Source organism: Manihot esculenta, chromosome 1 (genome assembly GCF_001659605.2).
Source record: "Manihot esculenta cultivar AM560-2 chromosome 1, M.esculenta_v8, whole genome shotgun sequence".
NCBI lineage: Eukaryota > Viridiplantae > Streptophyta > Magnoliopsida > Malpighiales > Euphorbiaceae > Manihot > Manihot esculenta.
Genome location: NC_035161.2, coordinates 25,464,879 through 25,487,800, shown reverse-complemented (window position 1 = coordinate 25,487,800; position 22,922 = coordinate 25,464,879). Strand labels below are relative to the sequence as shown.

Here is a 22,922-nt window from a genome sequence, read left to right as displayed (position 1 = left end):
ACATTTAATGTTAGGTCGCAAGGTAAGAATACAGTAGGACAAAAGACCGGTTGTTAGTCCTGTATCACAAAAAGTTTCTAAGGTATTTTCATGCCAGGCCTCAAAGAGGGTATATACCAGGCCGACCTTCTAGGTGTTAATCCTGATAAGTTTCTAAGGTATTGAATGCTAGACCACAAGGTGGGTATACGCTAGGTTAGAAGATCGGGTGTTAATTCTGCATCATAAAAAGATGCTAAGGCATCTAATGTCAGGCCTCAAAGTGGGTATACGCCAAGTCGACCTTCCGGGTATTAGTCCCGAAAAGTTTCTAAGGCATTGAATGCCAGGCTACAAGGCGGGTATATGTCAGGTCAGAAGACTGAGTGTTAATCCTGCATCACAAAAAGATTCTAAGGCATTGAATGCCAGGCCGCAAGGTGTAAATACGCCAGACCAGAAGACCGTGTGTTAGTCCCGCATCACAAAAAATTTCTAAGGTATTGAATGTCAGGCCGTAAGGCGAGTATACGCCAAGTCAAAAGATCAAGTGTTAGTCTCGCATCACAAAATTTTTTTAAGGCATTTAATACTAGGCCGCAAGGCGGGAATACGTCAAGCCAGACCTACCAGGCGTCAGTCTCACTTCATGAGAAATTCCTCAAGGCGAGTATAGGCTAGGTCGACTTTCTAGGAGTTAGTCCCGAGAAATTTCAAAGACATTTTCATGTCAGGCATCAAGGCGGGTATGAACCAGGCCATGTGACCAAGAATATTGGTCTCATCTTACAAAGAGAATCTCAGGCATGTGTTGTCGCCCTTATAATCACTCCTGGAAATCTAAAACTTTTTGCGAGGAAAATAACTAAAAGCTCGTCAGGGCTAGTATAGGCTATAAAAATACACATAAGCCCATCAGGACTGAAAAATGTCCGGAAACTCGACAAGATGGGAAAAGGCCAAGGAGCTCGCAAGGAATAAAAAAAAACCCAAAAACTCGTCAGGGCTACATAAAACCCGAAAGCACGCTAGAGTTGAAAAATGCTTGGAAACTCGCAAAATTATTTAATGCCCAAAAATTTGTCAAGGCATTATTATATCACTCAGATCAATTTTTTCCAAGACAAGATCTTAAACCTAACTAGTCGGCAGCGTAAACAAGAAGAAAGCAAAGACATCATGCGCCCAATCTAAACAAACAAGCTACATGACTCAAATCATGAAGACAACTGTCACCTTCGAATCTAAAGAATCGAAGACCAGCAGGGACCTCTAATGCTATATGAGATTTGCTCAAAATAGGCAATGAATTATCACTATGAGACTAAGACACGTGACAAAAATCTGATAAACCAATACACAGTTCCACTCGTAGAAAGAAAAATCCAAACGACCATAGTGCTTGAATCTAAAGAGAAAATAAAATTCAAGCGCTTTAAGACAAATTGGTCTCAAGTCGGACAAGACTCGCCCTTATAACTTTAAGGCGAGACTCCATAAGAAAGTTACCATTAACAATTATAATCTAGCAAATCTCTTTTATGCTTTTGATTATGAAATTCCAGACTAATTAGCCGGTAAAGATCCTTTACCAACGAACCCACCATATCCATATCATTGCCGAATTATCATAAAATACTATATTTATATCCACCTTATTGCCGAATTATCATAAAATACTATATTTATATCCACATTTTTACAATATAAAAAAAAACTATAACAAAAATAAAAATACACTATTCTAAAAAACTACTTAAATACGCTATTTTAAAACACTACTTAAATTCTAAAGAATTCATTACATTCCTTCTGTTCTTCAATTCGCTGACTTGAGTGACAACTGTGTCAAAATAGTTACCGTAAGCACCGACCACCACATACTCACCACCACTTTACCTATTGTAGATTTAGCGGATTTAATCATTGCAGATTTAACCAATTCTGACCATACCATTTTATTTTGAACATCGTATTAATACTAATACTCTTTATAAATATTTAGTGACATCTAATATTAATAAAGGTATAATAATAAAAAATTAATTGTTCTTAAAATTTTAAAAAATTTCACATTGAATGGAATAAGTTTTTTTTAAGTTTCAAATTTAGTGGAGCGGAGGCAATATTCAATTTTCCAATTCCAATGAAAGCGACCCGCTTTGGTGATTTGTATCTTCATTTGAGTTTTTTTATTTTTTTTATATCATGCAAACACTATTGCATTAAAAGGCTCATCGAGCTAAAAGTACAGCATCGAAAATTTCAAGCCCACAGAAAAAACCCAAACCCAAACCACCCAACCCAGTACCCATTATCGTTGAATCACTCAAAAATGGCACCGACCGCATACCTTGCAGTGGTCTCTGGTATCGTTTTCATCACCGTCACCGCCATTCCCACCACCATTACCAGAAAAACAATCAAAGAAGAACAGTAAAGAAAACCCAAGAACGTCACAAACGAAAAAAAATCAAATAAACAAAGCAAAACAGAGTAAGAATAAATCAAACACAAAGCAGGAAAAATGAAAAACATACATGAATAGAGCACACAAATCAGAACAAGGACACGCAATCGGCAAGAAATTGGAAACATGCAAAAAACCCCCCAGGCGGCAAACCATCAAATCAAACAAGATCAAGAACAACACTATCAGGAACCAGCCAAAACTGCCACTGATCTCCTTCAAACAATCTAACCACCAGAAGTAGAAGCTTGAGACCCAAAAGAGAAAGCCATCACTCAACAGAAGGGAACACGGCAGAGCTCACAGCCACATCAGCTTATCGGAGCGTAGATCACCGGACGTAACGGCACAGTCCCTGAATTGCCAGCATCGAGGATCAAAACCCTCCCTGAGTGAAGAACCTCAGTACCAGAAAACCAAGTCAACCATCAAACCACAAACAAAACTCTAAAACACCCCGATCGGAGAAATAAAGACAAAACTATATACTGGCAGACGGGGAGAAACCAAAGTCCTCCCCGTCGACTCAACACCGAAGACCGTCGCTTTCTACGAGGACTCTCTTTTCCATTCTCTCTCGAGATAGCTTGCTTAATATGAATTCAGATATGTGATTTTGAATAGCAAATAAATTTGAGTTAAAAATCATGGTAATTTATATTTTATCCTCATTTAATAAAATTCATAATTCAATTTCTATTTTTTTATAATAAAATAATTTAATTTTTAATTTTTAATTACTCTTCTTTTAAATTCATAATTAATTAATAATAAATTGAGGAAATTCACTTGAATTATTATAAATGCAAAAAATTAAAATTAAATGTTTTTAAAATATTAAAACCACAATGACAATGCTATCATAAAAAACAAATTTGAATAATTAAATTATTATATCTTATAGAAAATTTAATAAAATATTTATTTTATAATACAATGTAATATTAAAAATTAAATATGTTTTTTAAAAGTATTCATCTTAATAATAAATTAATTTTTTAAAATAAGTCTCAATAAACCATAAATTAAAAAATCAATTTAATTTTAAATAATTAACTTATTGTAAATATTAAAATTATAAAAATTAAGTATATAAAATACTAAATTATAAAAATTACATTATTATAAAAAATTAAATGATTAACTTTTTTTTTCTAATTCTAACTTTTTTTATAGTTTACATTAAATTTTATTCTAAAAAGTTAAAAACTAAATATTTTTACAAAATTTCAATATCTATATTATAAATTTAATTATTTTTTTTAAAACAAAAATTTAATCATTTATTATTGCTTAAACAATATGTAATTAATAAAAAAGAGTCCTACTTTTTCAGTGAAAGTCGTTCCCGCACACAAACCAACACTCTCTCTCTCGCAAAGCCAAGCCTCTTTTCAGGCCTCTATACACAAAAGTACCCATAAAGGAAGGAAGACCAAATCGAATTCTCATCTCTTCGATTCCATTTTGAGTTTGAGTTCCTATCAAATTCTCAATCACATCAGGTTCTAATTCTCGCTGTTTCCATATTTTTTTCCCATCACTATGCGTATCCACTGATCACTTCATGCTGTTTGATTATTCATTTGTGAGCTCAGATAGATTTGATTTTCGGTAAAAAATTTGTGTTTCCTGATATGGGCTTTATTGGTTTTTAGTTTCGGTTGATTGCTTATTCCTTTATGTGAATTTTACAGCTGGGATATTTTAGGTTTTAATTGGGATTTAAATCCATGGTTTTTGATCTTGCTTGAGTGCGCCCTTTAATGGGTTTGAAACTTTTTATTGCTCTAATACAGTTATACGCTTTGCTCTAATGGGGGATAGCTGGTAGCAGCGAATGATGCGTCAAGTGAGTATAATTTTAGATGGATATTGGAAATAAAATACAAGGATAATGGGAGGTTGCTGCTGTTGTTGTTCCTCCAACGGAGCTGAACTAAATACTGCACCAGCTTATTATTATGTCAGTACAATCTTTGCCCTCTTCTTTAGGTTCTTTTAATTCTCTTCTTTCTAGCAGAAATTTTTGTGGTTAAATGCTTTTTTGTTGTTTCTTTATCCTTCTTTGCTTGGATTATTATGGTGTTATTGTGTGTGGGTGTGTGTTATTTACTTATTTACTTATTTATTTGTTGGCTAGATAGCAACTCTGAAGCATTTGGTGTACTAATTATTATGTGTTTCTGGTGTGATGAGTATACACAGGCGTCTGTTTTATCTTATTAGACTAAAAGACTTTGGTTAATTCAGTTCTATCTAGAAGATTCGCAACCACTCCAAAAAAAAAAAAATCCATAATATTCAGTTGCACCCTTTTTGCGTCATGAACTTTTGTGGTTAATTTATGGCTAAATATACACTTACACCTCTGTTCTATTTCATATTAACCCATTAGACATTTGAACTAAAAATGTAACCTATTGACACCTGAATTTATAAAAATTATAACAATTAAATATAAATTGATCATATTATCGATGATTTATAAAAAGAAGTCATAAATAGTTTGATTTATTGCTGTATTTAAAATTTTGCTGATTGGACATTGAATTTTCAAAAAATGATAAAATCATACCCATCTAATTTTTTTATTTTATAAAAATTCATAGCACAGTTTACAAAATTTAGAGTACAGTTAGTAATATCTGTAGTCAATTTTTAGTTCTTTCCAATAAATTATTAATAATATGACTAATTTATATTTAATTGTTATGATTTTTATGAGTTCAAGAATTGAATAGATTACAATTTTAGTTCAGGTATTCAATAGATTAATCTCAATTAGTATGGGGGTGTAAGTATAGATTCAGCATTAATTTATTGTTTGATATTCTGGATATGATGGATTCAGTTGCTTAGCTTCTACCTCTCAGATTCAGTAGGTAGAGGAATGGAATTTGCTATTTGTTGTATTCTTTGCTTTTTAAACTCTCACTCTTTCTGCAGTACCCCAGAGCATCAGAAGAGCATCTTCCGGTATCATCTCGTCATGGTGCCGTGTCTGTCCTCTCCACTGGACTCTTGGTTGATACAAACCTTGACACTTCAGTCCCTGATGCTTACAGGCCACCTCCTCCACCTATCCCATTTGATATGGTCCTAGGACATGCTGAAACTCCACGAGGGGCTCAAGCAACTTCCAATGATAAAGATGATGGAGCAGTGCAAACAACAAATTCTGATTCTGTTCAAGCAACTACTGGCATAAATACTCGAGAAATTTCAGCCAAGTGTGAAGATAAGGAGCTGGACTGTAAAGCACAAATTGATTTAGAGCTTGATTCAGCAAAGGAGCTAGAACTTGATCTCCCAAAGTCAATTGAACCTCTTATTTCAGGAACAGAGGAGGAGGATGTTTGTCCCACCTGTCTGGAAGGTAATTATATTACTATATTCTTTCGGCTGCTCGTGGTAATGCATATTACTTCTAATAAAGTTATTTTACCTGCTATATTTTTTTCTTTCTTTTTCCACACCAATAATGGTATAAAATTTGAGTTCTTTTATCTTCTCTGCAGAGTACGATGCAGAGAATCCAAAAATTACCACAAAATGTGAGCACCACTTTCACCTTGCATGCATTCTTGAATGGATGGAAAGAAGTGATACCTGTCCTGTTTGCGATAAGGTTTGCCTCATAAAATTAATTCATTGATCAGGTGATTGGATAAGATCTTTCATTAGCTTGTTTGGTAATGATTTAGTTCTGATATCTCATGGTGCAGGAAATGATAATTGAACCTCCTATCCATTAGTAGTTTTGCCGAAATTTCAATCATGGTCAATTCCTTTGCTGTTTGAATTAAATTTGGGAAGCAAGATTTACACCCAAAAGTTTTTTGTTCTTTTGAATCCGTTGTTCAGTGGTTGCCACAGATTTGGCTGCAACTTATTTTTACTTTTTGAAGAGTTGGTGCTCTTTTCAGTGCATTTGCGTATTGTCCTTGTGCTTTAGTCCTGCAAACATATAAAATTATAAAAGAAATGAAAAAAAAAGAAGAGGAACAGGAAGAAACAAAAAGAAAAAGAAAAAGAACATAGGTGGATGCTTGCCCTATACAATTCGTGATGTCCATTACTTCTGAAGCTTATGTCAAATTACTGCAACGATGTAATGCCCCTAAATTTGCACAATGCTGGCTGCTAGTCATATTACTTTGCCAAAGATATTGTTATTGCCTGAAGGAAGAAGTCAGTTGGTGGGTCTCCTAGTATAGATTTTCTGCAATTTGCAAACTGAAATACTGTCTACAGATGCATTTTTTTTTTCCACATTTAAGTCGGTTATGTAAATGGCATATGGGCAGTTGTTCATGTCTTCATTTTGTCTGCTTGTGAGCTTACTTATGGTGGAGGATTTGATCAGTGTAAGAAAAGCTGGAATAGTCTTTTGTTTTCAAGACGATTCATGTAAATAATACTCATCTGATTTTTTTTTTCTTTTACATGAAGGCTTGGTTTTTGTTGACTTGCTGGTATTACTCATCTTTTGGATTTGTATTGGGTGCGCCACAAAAACACTGTTATGCAATTTGCTTAAAGTCTTTTCATCTTTGCTTAAAGTCATGTCCCTGTCTTGTTGGAGATGGAAGCTAAGTAGGCTCATCACATTTGGTTGGCTAAGGCCTATGGCGACCCAGTTTTTATTTATTTTTAACTTTCTAGATAATTATGTTTAGATTGGGTTCTAATTTTTAACCTTATGGTATTACTAAGTCAACCTTGATTAGTATACATATTTTATAAGAAATTATTTAATTTTTTTCTTGCAAAATCAATATTTTAAGTGTACCTTAAATTTTAATAAATTCATGTTTCTTATGTATACTATTATTTTAGACCTATTAGAAATTTTAGAATTTTATTTACATAAAATTACTCTTTTTTTCTGAAAATGGTAAAAAAAAAAAACAAACTAAAATTTTTCTAAATCTAGCCTTTTACATTTAGAATAATGAAAATTTTAAAATTAGAAACAAAAATAAAAAGATACAACCCTTCTTGCCCTATAGTTAAACTTTAAAATGTGTCTAAAAGGGTTGCCCAATTATATTTTGACCCAATAATAAATAAGAAGCGTTAGTTTATTAGATTTGGAGTTATTGTTGTTCACATATAAAATTTGATTTAAAATTATTTCACCCTAACAAATGATCGTAGGAAGAAAGAGAGGATTTAAGAACATGTACATGTGTATATTCTTTTTAATTTTTTTAAATATTATATATATATATATATATATATATATATATATATATATATATATATATATATATTTTAAATACTTAACAATAACTAAGGCGTTATCCCTTAACGTCAATCTTTAGCTGTATTAGCAAAACTGCTTGAAAAACGGAACTCGAAAGTTGTTTTCAGGCCATCTCCAAGAATTTGGCGTTGGAGATGGCCCTCCAATACAGCGCCAAAGGCCATCTGCCAGAATTTGGTGTTGGAGATGGCCCTCCAATGCAGCGTCAAAATCCACGGGATTTTGGCGCTGCGCTACAGTGTCTGTAGCAGCGCCATTTTTTTTTTTTAATTTATAATATAATTTAAAATTTATATCTTTTTCTATTTTTTTAATTTATAATATAATTCAAAATTTATATATATTTTCAATTAAATTTATTTTTTTTCACTATCATAATTTATTATATTTTTAATTTATTTTATATTTTTATAATTATTGAAATTTAATTTAAATTAATATATTCACAATTATAAATAATATTTATAATAAATTAATTTATTTATAATATATTATATAGAATAATATAAATAAATTTATTTATTTATAATATATTATATAGAATAACTAAAGTGAAATATATATTATAATTGAATAATATATATTAATTCAAAATACAATTATTCATGGTATATTAAATATTTAATATTCTGAAAGGTCAAATCCAGATCCAACAATATCATTGAGATATTGACCATATACATTTGAATATTGGATGAAAATATAAAATATATAAATATTTAGAGTGAATATATAAAATTATATGAATTTTTTGAGTGAAATATATAAATAAAATTAAAGTAAAATAAATAATATAATATTAAAGAGAGAAGAATATAAATAGAATATTTTTTTTTGTTAAAAATAGTGGAGAAGGTTGGAGATAATATTGCACTATTTTGGTGCACCAAAATAGTGCAAAAAATGGTGCATAGGGTTGGAGATGGTCTCAACCATATCCCATGAGTTTCCACTACTCTGTTTTAGATAAAGTTTCGAATGTTTCGGTCATAATAGAATCCTGGATCTAATGAAACTATAGTCTTCAATAGAAGTTCATTCTACTTAGATTACATTTCTTATCCTAATATATGTATATCCAATGCCTGTGAACAGATAGTCTCTCATATTTACATTATTGTAGGTTAAATTTATTATTGACTTAAATATAAAAGGCTTTTGCGCACACCAAACCAACTAGTATTCTCTTATTTGACAGAGAGCTAGAGTAGTGTCAAACATGCCATGAACAAATCTCTAGTATGTTGCTTTAACGTGTTTTAAATTGAATGCCATAACATGTAGAAGAGCACAAGTTATAAAAACCATTTTTTCAAATCTTTTTATTCCATAATTATTTGGTGGTAATCATCCACTTAATAATATATTGCATGCTCTTGCTTCTACCAAATGATCAGTTAATGGAAAGAATAATACTTTTAGGCATGCTTTATTTAAGTCTTGAATTCGATGTTCTATTTAAATATTTGAATTCATGTGAGATATTGAACTTCTTTTATAAACCCAACATCTTTTAGCTTTTAAGTCTTCTCTACAATCATTTTTTATTTCTTGGAGCACATTTTTGCTTCTTTTATTTACTAGTCTGACATCGAGATCAATATTTAGCTCGTTCATCATTGTTGTTAGATCAAGCCCTTTCACATACTTCGGCTTCCAAGTAAAGTTAACATTTGTTTTTTCAACTTTTACAACTTCTTTATTGTCTCCTCTATTGCTAAACTGAACATGATATTTTTGCCTTCTCTCAATTTGATTACTTTAACATCATCAAGCAGTTTTGGAGAAAGAATTTCTTTCGATTTCTCTAGGAGATCAATTAGGAGAGACATTTGAGCGACAACATTAGTTAATTGTCTTGAGTGAATTTTTTATTACTCTTTACACTTGCAATCCCTCTAACAGCAGGTGGCATTAGGTACAAAAACTCTATATTAATGGCTATCTTATAATTATTAAGAATGAGACGTCCTAATATTATATTATATGAAAGAAGAATGTTAATAATTGCAAATTCAACATAAATTTCTTTTGTACTTTCCACCCTTGATTAGAATGAAGTGATTTGTGTTGTCTATTACAAGAAAAAACTTTTCTCCTAATCCCATAAAAAAGATAGGGGACTTTAGTGAGATCTTCCTTCTACAAATCCAACTTCTCATATACATCTAGGGTTATCAAGTTAATTGAACTCCCAGTATCGACTGAAATTCTCTTCATTGCATATTTAATTTACATTGAAATAATCAATGGATCAAAGTAAGTGCATGTAACTTTATTATCTTTCATTAGGGAAGACCATTCAGGTAGTTAGGTTCTGAACTGAATCAAATTTAAAAAATCGAATCAATTAAAAATAAAGATCAAACCAAATTGACTATTAAAGACTAATCGAACTGAGCCAAACTAAACTGAACAATATCAATTAGTTCGGTTCGATTTATAAATATCGTAATTAATAATCAATAAGCATCTCGATATTCTCAAATATCACAGCTTGGTAAGCATTTCCATTAATCACTAGCAACAACCATAACAATCAAAAGCACCTATAATTAGTTTTAGAAAAGGGATAAAAAGCAATTTAAAAATAAGTAAAACAATCATGTACATACAACCATTGAAGAATATAAAGGAGGCCTAAAAATTGATTTAGAGAATAACAGTGTTGGGAAAGTTAAGTGCAGTACTTAAAAGTTTAAGGACCTATAATTAGTCTTTTAATCACTAAAATTAGGTGATTCTTAAGTGTAAAGTAAAATATACTGTAAATTTTATGCTTTGAGTTTTTTTTATATTTTTGTCTCTAAAATAGTGTCATATTACCAATAAAAATATAAAATAAGTGCACAAATTCTAACCTGCATTCTGATATACCTATTGTAATAAAAATAACTCAAAAAATAAAATTTTTATGGTTTTTTTCTTTTTCTTTTGTGTTTTTGAATTTTTTTTATGAATTTTTTTATTTTTTTTGAAATAGGGGGTTGGAGGAGTCGAACCTTAGACCTCTCAGGTCTATCAGGATGCACTTTCCACCAGGCTAAGCATTTTTATCTTTAATTTTATGTTATTAAAATGTATTTAAGTATTAAATTAGGTGTAGATGGAAGCTGAGGTTTTCCTTTAGTGATTAAAGTTAGTTAAATATGTCTTGTATGATTGGGAAATTATTTTGCTTCTTATTTGTATTTTGAATTTAATTTCCTTTTCTTCCAAATTTGAATTAATGGGTTAATAGCAATAATTTTCTTTATTTTATTTATTTTTTACTTTAGTAATTTGCCTCATGCCATATTTAATTTATCTTACCATAATTAATTTATTTGCATTCTATGTTTTCATTTATTTCTTTCCATATTAAAATTTATTTCCTTGTTTAAATGATTTTTCTTTCTTATTTAAATTATTTTCATTCCTTATTTGAATTAATTTCTTCCCTTTCAGAATTATTTTCTTGCCTTTTTGGGTTTTTTATTTTTATTTTACTTTCTTCAATTATGTTAAGTAGGCTCCAAGAAAAAAAAAAAAAAAAGACCTTCCTTCCCCTTTCTTCCTTCCTTGGCCGGAGTTCATTCCTCCATTGATGTATAATTCCTTTCTTTGGTAGATATAAAAAGCCCATGATGAAACCCTAAATACATATAAAGGCACAATTAAGCATTTTAAAGGCCCTTTTACAAAGGGTGATGGTCTCAGTTCTTATAGTAGCTTAGATTTAATTAGTTAATTTTAGTTACTTTTCTTTATTTATTTGTAAGTTTATAAATTAATTTTTCCCTCTCTCTTTTCTTATGGCCATTAAGATTAATTCTTTTCTCATCCCTCCTTTTAGCTTAGGAATTTATTGATTTTGTTTAATTGCTTTCTCCATCCTTTTCTTTAGTATGCTTTAATTTATGTACTTAACCTAATATGCATGTAATTAATTAGGTAACTCACTTAGTAATTTCTAAAAGTAAATTTAGCATGATAGAGACATGGTTATGCATGCTTAGAGGTGATTTACCCTTTGGCATGAAAATAACTTAGTAGTAATGACCTTTGGGCAAGTTAACCATAAAATTAGAATTAAGATGCATGTTTAGAAACCCAGTGAGACCTCTTTTGCTATATGTGTTGAACATGAACTTAGAAACCATGCATAATTAGATTCCTCCACTTTCACGTAAATTGGCCAATGGCATAAAATGAGCATAAAAACATGATTAATTAGCACAACTTGGTAACTCCTCTGCCTTAAGCTATGTAAAAACTTGACATGCTTAGATTAATGGATGCTTTATGTGATTAATGTACGTATAATAAATAGATTGCATATGTTTGAAAAGGATTTCCTAATAAATACACTAAGACAAGATGTAAGAATTAATATAGAAGACTGATACTAGTTCTCAAGTAAATTCTAGGCAAGAAGGGTGTCTAATATATTCTCTCTCTTATACCTATTATGCCGAATCTAGACCATTGGATTATGGATTAAGAAGAATAATGGACCTCTGCTAGGATTAAGCCGCTCGATCATGTCCTTTTGTTTGTCCCTGCTTTCATCAGGGTAGCGATTCTTTCCTCTGCTCTTCACCTAGTACTAGAATATTTGGATCCTACAGTAGTGTTATGTGAAGACAAGATCCTAACCAATTATGTAGAATTTGTGCGCCAACACCTATAGTACTAATCATAGATAATGGCAGGTAGTTCACAAGTAAAAAGTTCAAAACATTTTGCGCAAACTGGAAGATTGATTTGAGATTCACATCTTTATATTATCCTCAATCAAATAGGATGGTGGAAATCACAAACAGGAGAAAGAAATCCTTAGGGACTTAAGAAATGCTTGGATAAGGCAAAAAAAATTGGATTAAAGATTGTGTTCTATGGACATATCACACCACTCTGAGAATTGCAACATGCAAAACTCCCTTTTTGTTGAAAGAGTCGTGGGCACAACCTAACATATGAGAATAGAGTCTATCTCAAAATTTGAACTCTTTGATCAACATATGCATTTAGTGTAGGTTATGGGCATAACTAATCCCATGGAAAAGTGATAGAGACCTATTTGGAAAGAACTTCTAAAATACGTGATTGAAAGAGAATCTCCCACCTGACCAATGAGAATTCATCTCTTTCTGGGGAGCAAATACATCATAATTAGAAGAATTTTAGAGAGATCAACATGCACTCTTCCTATTTGTTTTGGATTTCTAGTAATTAGGAATCTATAATTAGTATTTAAAGGATAGTATTTTATGAACATCTTCTATCTTCTACTTTTGATTACTTCTACTTGTTGCATTTTAGCCATAAACATGTGCAACTAAATTCTCTTTTCAATTGAAGGATGATTGAAGTTTTAGTTCAATTGGTTGTGAGGTTTAATCAATTTTATTGTTTCCTTACTATCTTTTGGTATTTATATGACTAGTGTTTATTATTATTCTATTGATTGTTGCAATAGGAACCCATTGTGCAATTGTTAGAATAATATATATTGTTATTCAAATTGATTAAATCAGTAATTATTTAATTTAATCTGAGACAAGTGGTGAATTAGGTTGCATAAGACTTTCCTAAGGAACAATATAACATAGCTTAAATGAACTAAGCGTCTCGTATTTATTAGTTAGAATTAAGATTTTCTGATTTCTAATGTGGTAATTGAATTAAATTCTAAGAGTATCTCGTACAGTTGTCTAAGAGCTAGAACTAGTTAACCAACATCTCTTATCTAGTTTAAAGACTAAGGAAGGATTGGGTGCCTGAAGCGTCTTCAACATCTATAATTGGTTTATCAATAAACAAATTCATAAATGGCCTACGCACCCTTGCAAGGCATTAAGAGCTCATCCAAATGACAGGGCTAAGTATACCTAGTACGAAATCAAGTAGAAAATTCTACAATCTAAATAAGAGATAATCAATCATCAAAAGCAAAAGAGACAACACTAGAGGAAAATACAATTTTCATTCATAAAAGTAAGTAATTACAAAATCAAGGTCAAAACAACCTGGTAAATCTACAAGTAAATTTATTTCTGGGTTTCATCAGAAAAGGAAAGATCACCAACTAAGTCAGGCTCAACTCCGGTGATGGCAGGAGGAGTTTCGGGCAGCTTCCACAGTCGAGTCTGCAGTAACAACATCACGTGGAGGAGAAGTTTAGGCATTTGTGGCCTCTACAGCAGAAGGACCAATGGTCATTTGACTAGCTGGATCACTAATTTTCTTAGAAGGATCTTTCAAAGATGACGAAGGAGCTTTAAGAGAATCTTTTGAAAAAGAAGCAAGAGTCTTTAGAGGCTTTTTGATGGGCAGGTCGTCAGGACCATATTGCACATCCTCATCATCCAAGTTGCATTTTAATATGCAAAGGGCACTAAAAGATTTGCTAGGCTCATCACGACCAGCATTCAGCTCGATATTATAACCACCAGCATAGAAACGCATGGCAGAACTAAGAATCTTAGACTTATGGTGATCAAATTCTAACTAATTTTGATATTAGATCCTAGCCATGGCCTCAGCATTGCGATGCACATCCAGAATAGCTTTCTCTTACTCCTTACAATGAGCAGAGAGTTCCACAACCTCAAGCTTATATTGATTCTATATAGCTTCATTTCTCTGAGCATCCTCTCGAGACTTCTCCAAATCTCGCTGAGCATGTTTTAACTTTTTAGACTTTTTCTCAAGTTTACTCTCGAGATAGGTAGTCCACTAAAGAAAGTCTTGAATCCACAACTCCACATCGGCTTTAACTTGTGATAACCGAGCAGCTGCTTCATATTGTTCTTTGGCTAATTGGCTCTCTAACTAAGCAGCCTGGTCATTTTAGAGACGGCTCTACTTGAGCAGGTGATAGGCGGTTGTCGAAACCGTCAAAAATAACCTATTATCAATCAACAAATAAATTTGTAGATAGTGGTAATAGGGTCGAACCACAGGGAATTGACACCAAGTATCTTCCTAATAATGACTAAGGCAAGTAATAACAAATAAGTAAAAGATGGGGGTTTGTTTTGATAAGTTAAAATCTAAAAGCAAAAGAGAACAATAATTTAATTGAAAAGGAATTCCAATGAGAAAGAGATTCTAGCTGAAGTGTGAGTCTAATTCAGTTTGTTCAGAATTGATCATTGATTATTAAAGACTCCTATTTGATTTCAATAAATTAGTTTTGGTTGTGGAAGACGCTTCTCACAATCCAAATTCCTCCTTAGTTCTAGTTTGATTAGGAAACGTTCGCTAATCAAACACTAATCAACAAGTTGCCAAGGAACGTCCTTGGGGCATTATAGCATCGAACAACTGTTGATTGCATTAAGACTTAGAGAAACCCAACTCTATCCTTGCCAACCGCGTGGTCAAGTTTAGATTATGCAACCTGATTAAATGTGTATTTGAACAACCTAAGCAATTACGGACCTAAATCATTCAAACAATATTACTTAAGCAAATTAAAAGCAATGGGCCCTTATTGATTCTAAAAGCAAAGTAATATTTATAGAAAAGATCAGATTGCATAAATATTGAAACAAACAAGAGTTCAACAATGGAGTATTAAACCTCCCAATTCATCACAAATCTGAATATTCTCAACTTCAACTAGAAAATAATGAGTTTAGCCACTCATGGTGACTAAAATACACAAAAGATGAAAAGAAAGAAAAAGAAAGAAAAGCTGAAGAGTTTCTGGCGAGGGAGAAGGTGCTGAGTTCCTGATCAGAAGATGCCTTTGCTGGTTTTGAGACTCCCCTTTTATAGCTGAAGAATTCTCTAGGGTTTTGAAATCCCTTTTTGATTTGGTGTTGGACTCCTCTTTTGATGTTGAATTTAATTGCAATTGGATTTCCTTGGATGAGAAGCTCTTTCGTGGCTCTTGGATTTGTGTTGGAAGTGATTGGATTGGATTTGGACTTCTGAAAATTCGGATTTCTGTTTGCTGCCCATTTTCCCGCTCTGCTGTAATTTTCTGCTGTCAGAGTGATTTGCCCGGTGCTTTGACCAGTTTCCTCAAGTGATTGGGCAAATCACTGGGCAGATCGCTTTTCTGTGAGTCAGTACTCTATGTCTTCTACGAGTGATTTGGCCAGTGATCTTCGAGTTTCTTGGGCAAATCACTGCCCATATCACTGCTGTCTGTTGTCTCCGGGTTTCTGCTTTAGCTTTGATCTGGGCAGTGACTGGAGCAGATTTTTGGGCAAATCACTGGGCAAATCACCCTTTTGTAAATTTTCTGCACTTTTTCTCCAATTTTGCAATTTCTTCCTTTTCTGTAAAAACAAGATAAAAACCATAAATTAAACTAAAAAATGTGTAAATAAGCAATAATAATTATGATAAAAATGTGGCTAAATTATGCTTGATCAAATACCCCCACACCTAGCTTCTTGCTTGTCCTCAAGCAACAAATAACTTAGCCAATCAAGCCCCCTTTTTCCTTAGAGCCTAAGTTCCACTTAATCAGCCCCCCTAGACTCCTAAATTGAAGTATCACAGTATAGAGTACATGCACTAAGGTCATCCTCTCCTTTCCTTGTTTCCTTTCACCTACCATGGTCAAGAGAAAGGTTTTTGGTTCAATCATGCTTATTCCTTTATGTTAGTTTTAATGCAACCCCTAGGAGTGATTTGCCCATTTTCTTCTCTCTTTCTTTTTATTTTTATTTTTATTTTTAGCAGCACTTATTCTTATCCTTGCCTAAAAAAGTCACTAACCTTTTTACGCGATTGTGTACATGGGTGATACACCCCCGGTTACTCAGTTAGTCACTTGTTCAAGTGGCTACTAGCTCTGTTCATAGTCTAGACCATCGAAACGTATTTGCTTGAAAAAGTCACTGACCTTTTTACGCGATTGTGTACATGGGTGATACACCCCCGGTTACTCAGTCAGTAACTTCTCCAAGTGGTTTTTAGGCACAGTTCATAGTTTTAGACCATTGGAACAGGTTTATGATTTGTGCTTTGTGCTGGTTTTTTATGATAGTTTGGGCAAATCAACTCATAGGGAGTTACACTAGCTTTGTGTTTGCATGCATTTGTATTTTTATTTCTCTTGACCTTAGCACATTTAAGGATTCAATTCAAGAGAAAAACTTCCTAAGTGAAGGTAACATACTGTGAATGATTCAATTTAGGCTTAAAGGGGTGGCAAATCAATGGGGTCATGAGATAAGGGTACTCTTTCAACCTTGTTATCTATGTTGAGTAGAGCAATTAGCTACAAAATTCTGTGTGTGTGTGCAAAAAGTGTGAAGAAAGAAAAAAAAAAAAATTTGGTGTGTGCAATAAGGGGTAAAAATAATGCAAAAAGAAACAAAAAGAAATCAAAAAAATGGAAAGATGGTGTGATCAGTGAATAAAGACTCTCTAGTACCCCCACACCTATCCCACATATTGTCCTCAATGTGTGAATAAACATATAGAAAAATGAAGGAGAAAAGGGAAAGATATTTCCTGGCCTGGGGGTGATTTGACCAGTGACTTGGGCAAGTACTGGGCAAATCACTGGGCAAATAGCTATCTGTCACGGTGCTGGGGCAGAAAATGGTGAACCAGCAGCTGCAACATGCTTTCCATGTGCTGCATCCTATCTTGAGCCTCCACCGAATGGTCTTGAGGTGCCTTTTATGTCCTCCAAGGTCCACCCAATTGCTTTCTTGTGCTTCCTCAACACATCAAGGAGCTTTTCCTCTTCTTCTTGGCTGAGCTGGTTGGAAATAATTACTGAAAGTGTATTTCCAGCTCCCAAGTAGGCATATTTGAGGTGGCTAGGCAAGGGTTTCAGATCTGGTGCATTCTCTGTCTGCTGGTTTTTTGTCTGCTTACTGTCTGATTTGAGCTGTGATTTGAGCAGATTTTCTGGTATTCTGGGCAAATCACTGGGCAAATCACTCACTTCCAGCAAGTTACAGCAGTCTGCTGTTTTCTTTGTTTCAGTGATGTTGCTGTCCACTTCTTCTCTCCTGCAAAGACCTTCATAGAGTAAGTTTTCTTGATCAAAATCAAAAATTTCTTGACTTAAATCATCAATTATATCAAGGCCATAAACAGGAGAAACATCATTGGGGAATTTCATGGCATCATAAACATTAAATTTTATAATTTCCCCTTCAAACTCCATGGTCAATGTGCCATCATACACATCAATTTTTGTTCTTGCTGTGCTCAAGAATGGTCTCCCAAGTAAGATATCAGAGGTGATGTTGCCCTTGTCCTCCTCCATGTCAATCACATAAAAATCAGCTGGGAAGACTAGTTGGTCCACTTGCACCAACACATCTTCAAGCACTCCTTTAGGGTAGACAATGGATCGATCAGCCAATTGGATCATAATGCTGGTGCCCTTGAGTGTACCTGCATTCAACAAGTTAAAAATAGAAAGGGGCATAACATTAATTGAAGCTCCAAGGTCACACATGGCTTTCTTTATCCCCACATTGCCTATCTTGCATGAAATGGCAAACATTCCTCTATCCTTGCATTTGGTGGGAAGTTTCCTTTGGATGACAGCTGAGACACACTCTCCCACACTTACCTTTTTATGTTCAGCAAGTTTCCTCCTATTGGTGCATAGCTCTTTGAGAAATTTAGCATACCTTGGTATTTGTTTGATAGCATCAAGTAGAGGTATGTTGATTTCTACCTTGCGAAGTGTCTCCAATATCTCTTTTTCCTCTTTCTCCTTTTGGGACCTTGCAAACCTCTTTGGGAAGGGAGGAGGTACCTTGAATTTCTCCATAGGTTGCTGTTTCTGCCTTTGACTTGATTCTGCCTGGTCTGTTGATTTGGGCAAATCACTTTCTGCCTTCTTTGGAGAATTGGGCAAACCACTGCTGGACAGCTTAGTTTGCCCAGCGATCGGGTCAGTTCCTACGAGTAAACTGGGCAAATCACTGCCCTGATCACTTTCTGGCAGAATTTCTTCCATGCCCTGTTTTTGCAATTTTTCATCCCTATTGTCTTGTAACTCCTTTCCCCTCCTCAATGTGATGGCAATAGCATTTTGCCTTGGATTTATCTCAGTTTGGGAGGGCAAACAACAACTTACCTGTGCTAGCAATCTGGTTGTGCTGGATTCTCCAGGGGGCTGGTTTGTTTCAGAAATTTCAGCAGATTTTGGTTCAGTTGGGGCACTTCCAGCAGTTGCTGGTTTATGGACAGCAGCAGGGGATGTAACAGGTACTTTGGCTGGTGCTGATTTGTGGGCAGCAGTGGTTGTGGCAGTTTGACAGCAGTTGCTGTCTCTATTTTCAGCAACTTGGACAACAGCAAATTCTGTAATTTCTGGTGTAATTTTGGCAGTTTCAGCAAGTGCAGCAACTTCTGGTTCAGTTGGGGCAATTTCTGAGGTTGCTGATTTTTGGACAGCAGGTGCTGTTTTTGCAGCAGGAGCTTCGGTTGGTGCTGATTTTTGGACAGCAGCAGGTTCTACAGTGGTGATTTGTGCCGCAGATTCAGCAGCTTGGTCTGTTTCTTCGTCATCGTCCCATAGATCTTGAAGCTCTTCCTCCCTTCTTAATATGTGCGCGTTCATTGAGTTGACCGCTTGATCCACTTGCTGTTGGAGAATTTTTCCAGAAATTTCCAATTTTCTCACCATCTCTTCAAGTTCCATATGGGAGTTTTGAGGTGTTGCTTGGGCTTGATAGTTTTGGTAGTAGTCAGCCCTTGCATAGCCATAATTCGGGTTGTCCCCCCAACATGGATTGTATTGCAGATCTCTTTGGTAGTCATGGTCTGTCCTTGTATAGCCATAGCTCATATTGTCTCCCCAACCTGAATTATATGTGTCAAGGTAGGGATTATGTCTTGACTGTCCATAGAATCCTTCAAATGCATGTGCTTGTTGAAGTTGTTGAACTTGTCGAGCTTGACTATAATTTCTCACAATAGAGGTTAGTTCAGAAATTTGAGAAGAGAGAAAAGACATACTTACCGTAGCCATGCTTGTAAGGTCTTGGCAGTGCGTTCAATTTCAGGATCGTAAATAAGAGCTTCTTTACGATCAGCCCTGATCATAAAAGGAAAATACGTTAGTTTAAATCAATTCCCCGGCAACGGCGCCAATTTTTGATAGGCGGTTGTCGAAGCCGTCAAAAATAACCTATTATCAATCAACAAATAAATTTGTAGATAGTGGTAATAGGGTCGAACCACAGGGAATTGACACCAAGTATCTTCCTAATAATGACTAAGGCAAGTAATAACAAATAAGTAAAAGATGGGGGTTTGTTTTGATGAGTTAAAATCTAAAAGCAAAAGAGAACAATAATTTAATTGAAAAGGAATTCCAATGAGAAAGAGATTCTAGCTGAAGTGTGAGTCTAATTCAGTTTGTTCAAAATTGATCATTGATTATTAAAGACTCCTATTTGATTTCAATAAATTAGTTTTGGTTGTGGAAGACGCTTCTCACAATCCAAATTCCTCCTTAGTTCTAGTTTGATTAGGAAACGTTCGCTAATCAAACACTAATCAACAAGTTGCCAAGGAACGTCCTTGGGGCATTATAGCATCGAACAACTGTTGATTGCATTAAGACTTAGAGAAACCCAACTCTATCCTTGCCAACCGCGTGGTCAAGTTTAGATTATGCAACCTGATTAAATGTGTATTTGAACAACCTAAGCAATTACGGACCTAAATCATTCAAACAATATTACTTAAGCAAATTAAAAGCAATGGGCCCTTATTGATTCTAAAAGCAAAGTAATATTTATAGAAAAGATCAGATTGCATAAATATTGAAACAAACAAGAGTTCAACAATGGAGTATTAAACCTCCCAATTCATCACAAATCTGAATATTCTCAACTTCAACTAGAAAATAATGAGTTTAGCCACTCATGGTGACTAAAATACACAAAAGATGAAAAGAAAGAAAAAGAAAGAAAAGCTGAAGAGTTTCTGGCGAGGGAGAAGGTGCTGAGTTCCTGATCAGAAGATGCCTTTGCTGGTTTTGAGACTCCCCTTTTATAGCTGAAGAATTCTCTAGGGTTTTGAAATCCCTTTTTGATTTGGTGTTGGACTCCTCTTTTGATGTTGAATTTAATTGCAATTGGATTTCCTTGGATGAGAAGCTCTTTCGTGGCTCTTGGATTTGTGTTGGAAGTGATTGGATTGGATTTGGACTTCTGAAAATTCGGATTTCTGTTTGCTGCCCATTTTCCCGCTCTGCTGTAATTTTCTGCTGTCAGAGTGATTTGCCCGGTGCTTTGACCAGTTTCCTCAAGTGATTGGGCAAATCACTGGGCAGATCGCTTTTCTGTGAGTCAGTACTCTATGTCTTCTACGAGTGATTTGGCCAGTGATCTTCGAGTTTCTTGGGCAAATCACTGCCCATATCACTGCTGTCTGTTGTCTCCGGGTTTCTGCTTTAGCTTTGATCTGGGCAGTGACTGGAGCAGATTTTTGGGCAAATCACTGGGCAAATCACCCTTTTGTAAATTTTCTGCACTTTTTCTCCAATTTTGCAATTTCTTCCTTTTCTGTAAAAACAAGATAAAAACCATAAATTAAACTAAAAAATGTGTAAATAAGCAATAATAATTATGATAAAAATGTGGCTAAATTATGCTTGATCAGCAGGTCATTTAACTGCTTCAACTCGGCCTCATGAACCTCCTTCAAGGAAGCAGTGATGTGAACAACTTCTTCTTCACTGGCTTTCTCGATTGCATCATAAGCCAATTCTCGGACATCCTTCATTTTTTTCTCCCAACTCAACGAGCATTAAGGACTTGTGACATAGAGATCGGTTAGTACCGCAAGACAAAGGGAAAGAAATCAAATAAAAAATGACATCCTACCAAAAGAACTTGTCTTTTAGAGTCAATAAAGAGCTCTTCGATGGGCTTTGAGTCATTGGTCCCTGCTTGAGCGCTAGATTTGACAAGATGATAAAAATGCCTAAAAAGCGAGGGTCATCAATATCGGGAGAAGCTCTAAAGATATGATTACGAAGCAACTCCATAATAGAAGCAGGTGTAGACTCCTCATTCAGCTAATAAGTGAACCCTAATATGTAAGGAACAAGAACGTGAGACAGCTCTAGATAGGGGTGTAAATGAACCAAATCATTCATGAGTTTAGCAGGGACTTGCTCTCCCTAAGCCAAATTTGCCCCTATTTTCAAGTCCTTTCTACCAAAATTTTACATATTGGTCTTCATGAAAATCCTAGCTAGATCATTTTGGTCCAAATTACATAATTATTGGTAATTTTTATAATTAGTTATAGCATTTATAATACAAATTGCCAACACAATTTCATCATTTCCAACAATACAATTCAGCTTTAATCATTTCACTGTCCATTTTTATTCTACTATACATTATCATCCATGAACATTCAAAAACAACATGATACATATTTTAATTCAATTAATACTATCAATTGATATGTATAAGATTAGGGATGAGTGAGCACAGCCCACAATAACCTAGTAGCCTTCCTAATTCAATTCTTTCTCCTTTCCCTTTGCCTTGGAGCTTTTCAAAGTTTCTCCCTCTACAAGTCTAGCAATAATTCATCAAATTCCAGTGTAATTAGTCTCCAATCAAGTCAAATATCATGCAAGGTTAAAGAAAATTTCTTAGTTATCTTCTACACAAATTTCTATTATTCAAAGTTGTCCATATTTCCATCTACAATAATAGGATTTCTAACTTATTTTTGTGACAATTTCCTAGTCATTAACTAACCCAACACCTCCTATATCCTCCCATCACTAAAGCATCCATAGAAGGGAAGAAAATGATTGAAGGAGGCATGAACTTTCTCTCCCAAAGGCTAGCTGAATGCTATCCCTCCAATTTACCAAGTCACACCTTCATATTCCTTCCTTCCTTTCTTGTAATCACACATTTAATTGCTCTTTTCCCTCTTGATTTTTAACTCAAATTTGGGTAGAGAAAGTGTGAGAATTTCTAGTGGTGAAAGGCCTGAAGCTGGCCAAAGGTTGAGAAGGAAGAAACAAAGAAAAGAGAGGAAGGTGGAGATGAAGAAGAAATGAAGAAGTTGATGATAGTGATATCTTTCACTCGCTAATTTAACTATATATATTAATTTGCTTTCTTTTTATTTCTTTTTTTTTTCTTCAATTTATTAATAATATATGATTGTGTAATAAATTTCCAAGTCCTTTAGCTAGGCTATTAATTTTCCTTGCTTATACTTATTAATTTATCCTTT

At 34.0% G+C, this 22,922-nt stretch overlaps 1 protein-coding gene across 2 annotated transcripts; it reads left to right on the top strand.

Moving 5' to 3' along the window:
• Positions 1 to 3,780: 3,780 nt before the first annotated feature.
• On the top strand, positions 3,781 to 6,920 carry LOC110601638 (probable E3 ubiquitin-protein ligase RHB1A). Of its 2 annotated transcripts, none has more exons than XM_021738854.2 (5): positions 3,781 to 3,954; positions 4,249 to 4,415; positions 5,399 to 5,828; positions 5,971 to 6,080; positions 6,178 to 6,920. In XM_021738854.2, exons 2-5 carry the CDS (start codon positions 4,347 to 4,349, stop codon positions 6,205 to 6,207), a joined length of 639 nt encoding a protein of 212 aa, XP_021594546.1. In that variant the 5' UTR covers positions 3,781 to 3,954; positions 4,249 to 4,346; the 3' UTR covers positions 6,208 to 6,920. The 2 variants fall into 2 exon arrangements, with proteins under 2 accessions (XP_021594546.1, XP_043811564.1); XM_043955629.1 differs by having other exon boundaries at positions 3,781 to 4,047.
• The last annotated feature ends 16,002 nt before the right edge of the window (positions 6,921 to 22,922 follow it).

Bases quoted from the DNA above. Each gene is read 5' to 3' on its own strand.
- LOC110601638 (XM_021738854.2), top strand. From the start codon at position 4,347: ATGGGAGGTTGCTGCTGTTGTTGTTCCTCCAACGGAGCTGAACTAAAT. The intron at 5,829-5,970 runs GTAATTATATTA...TCTTCTCTGCAG, and splicing joins TTGTCCCACCTGTCTGGAAG to AGTACGATGCAGAGAATCCA. The intron at 6,081-6,177 runs GTTTGCCTCATA...CTCATGGTGCAG, and splicing joins CCTGTCCTGTTTGCGATAAG to GAAATGATAATTGAACCTCC.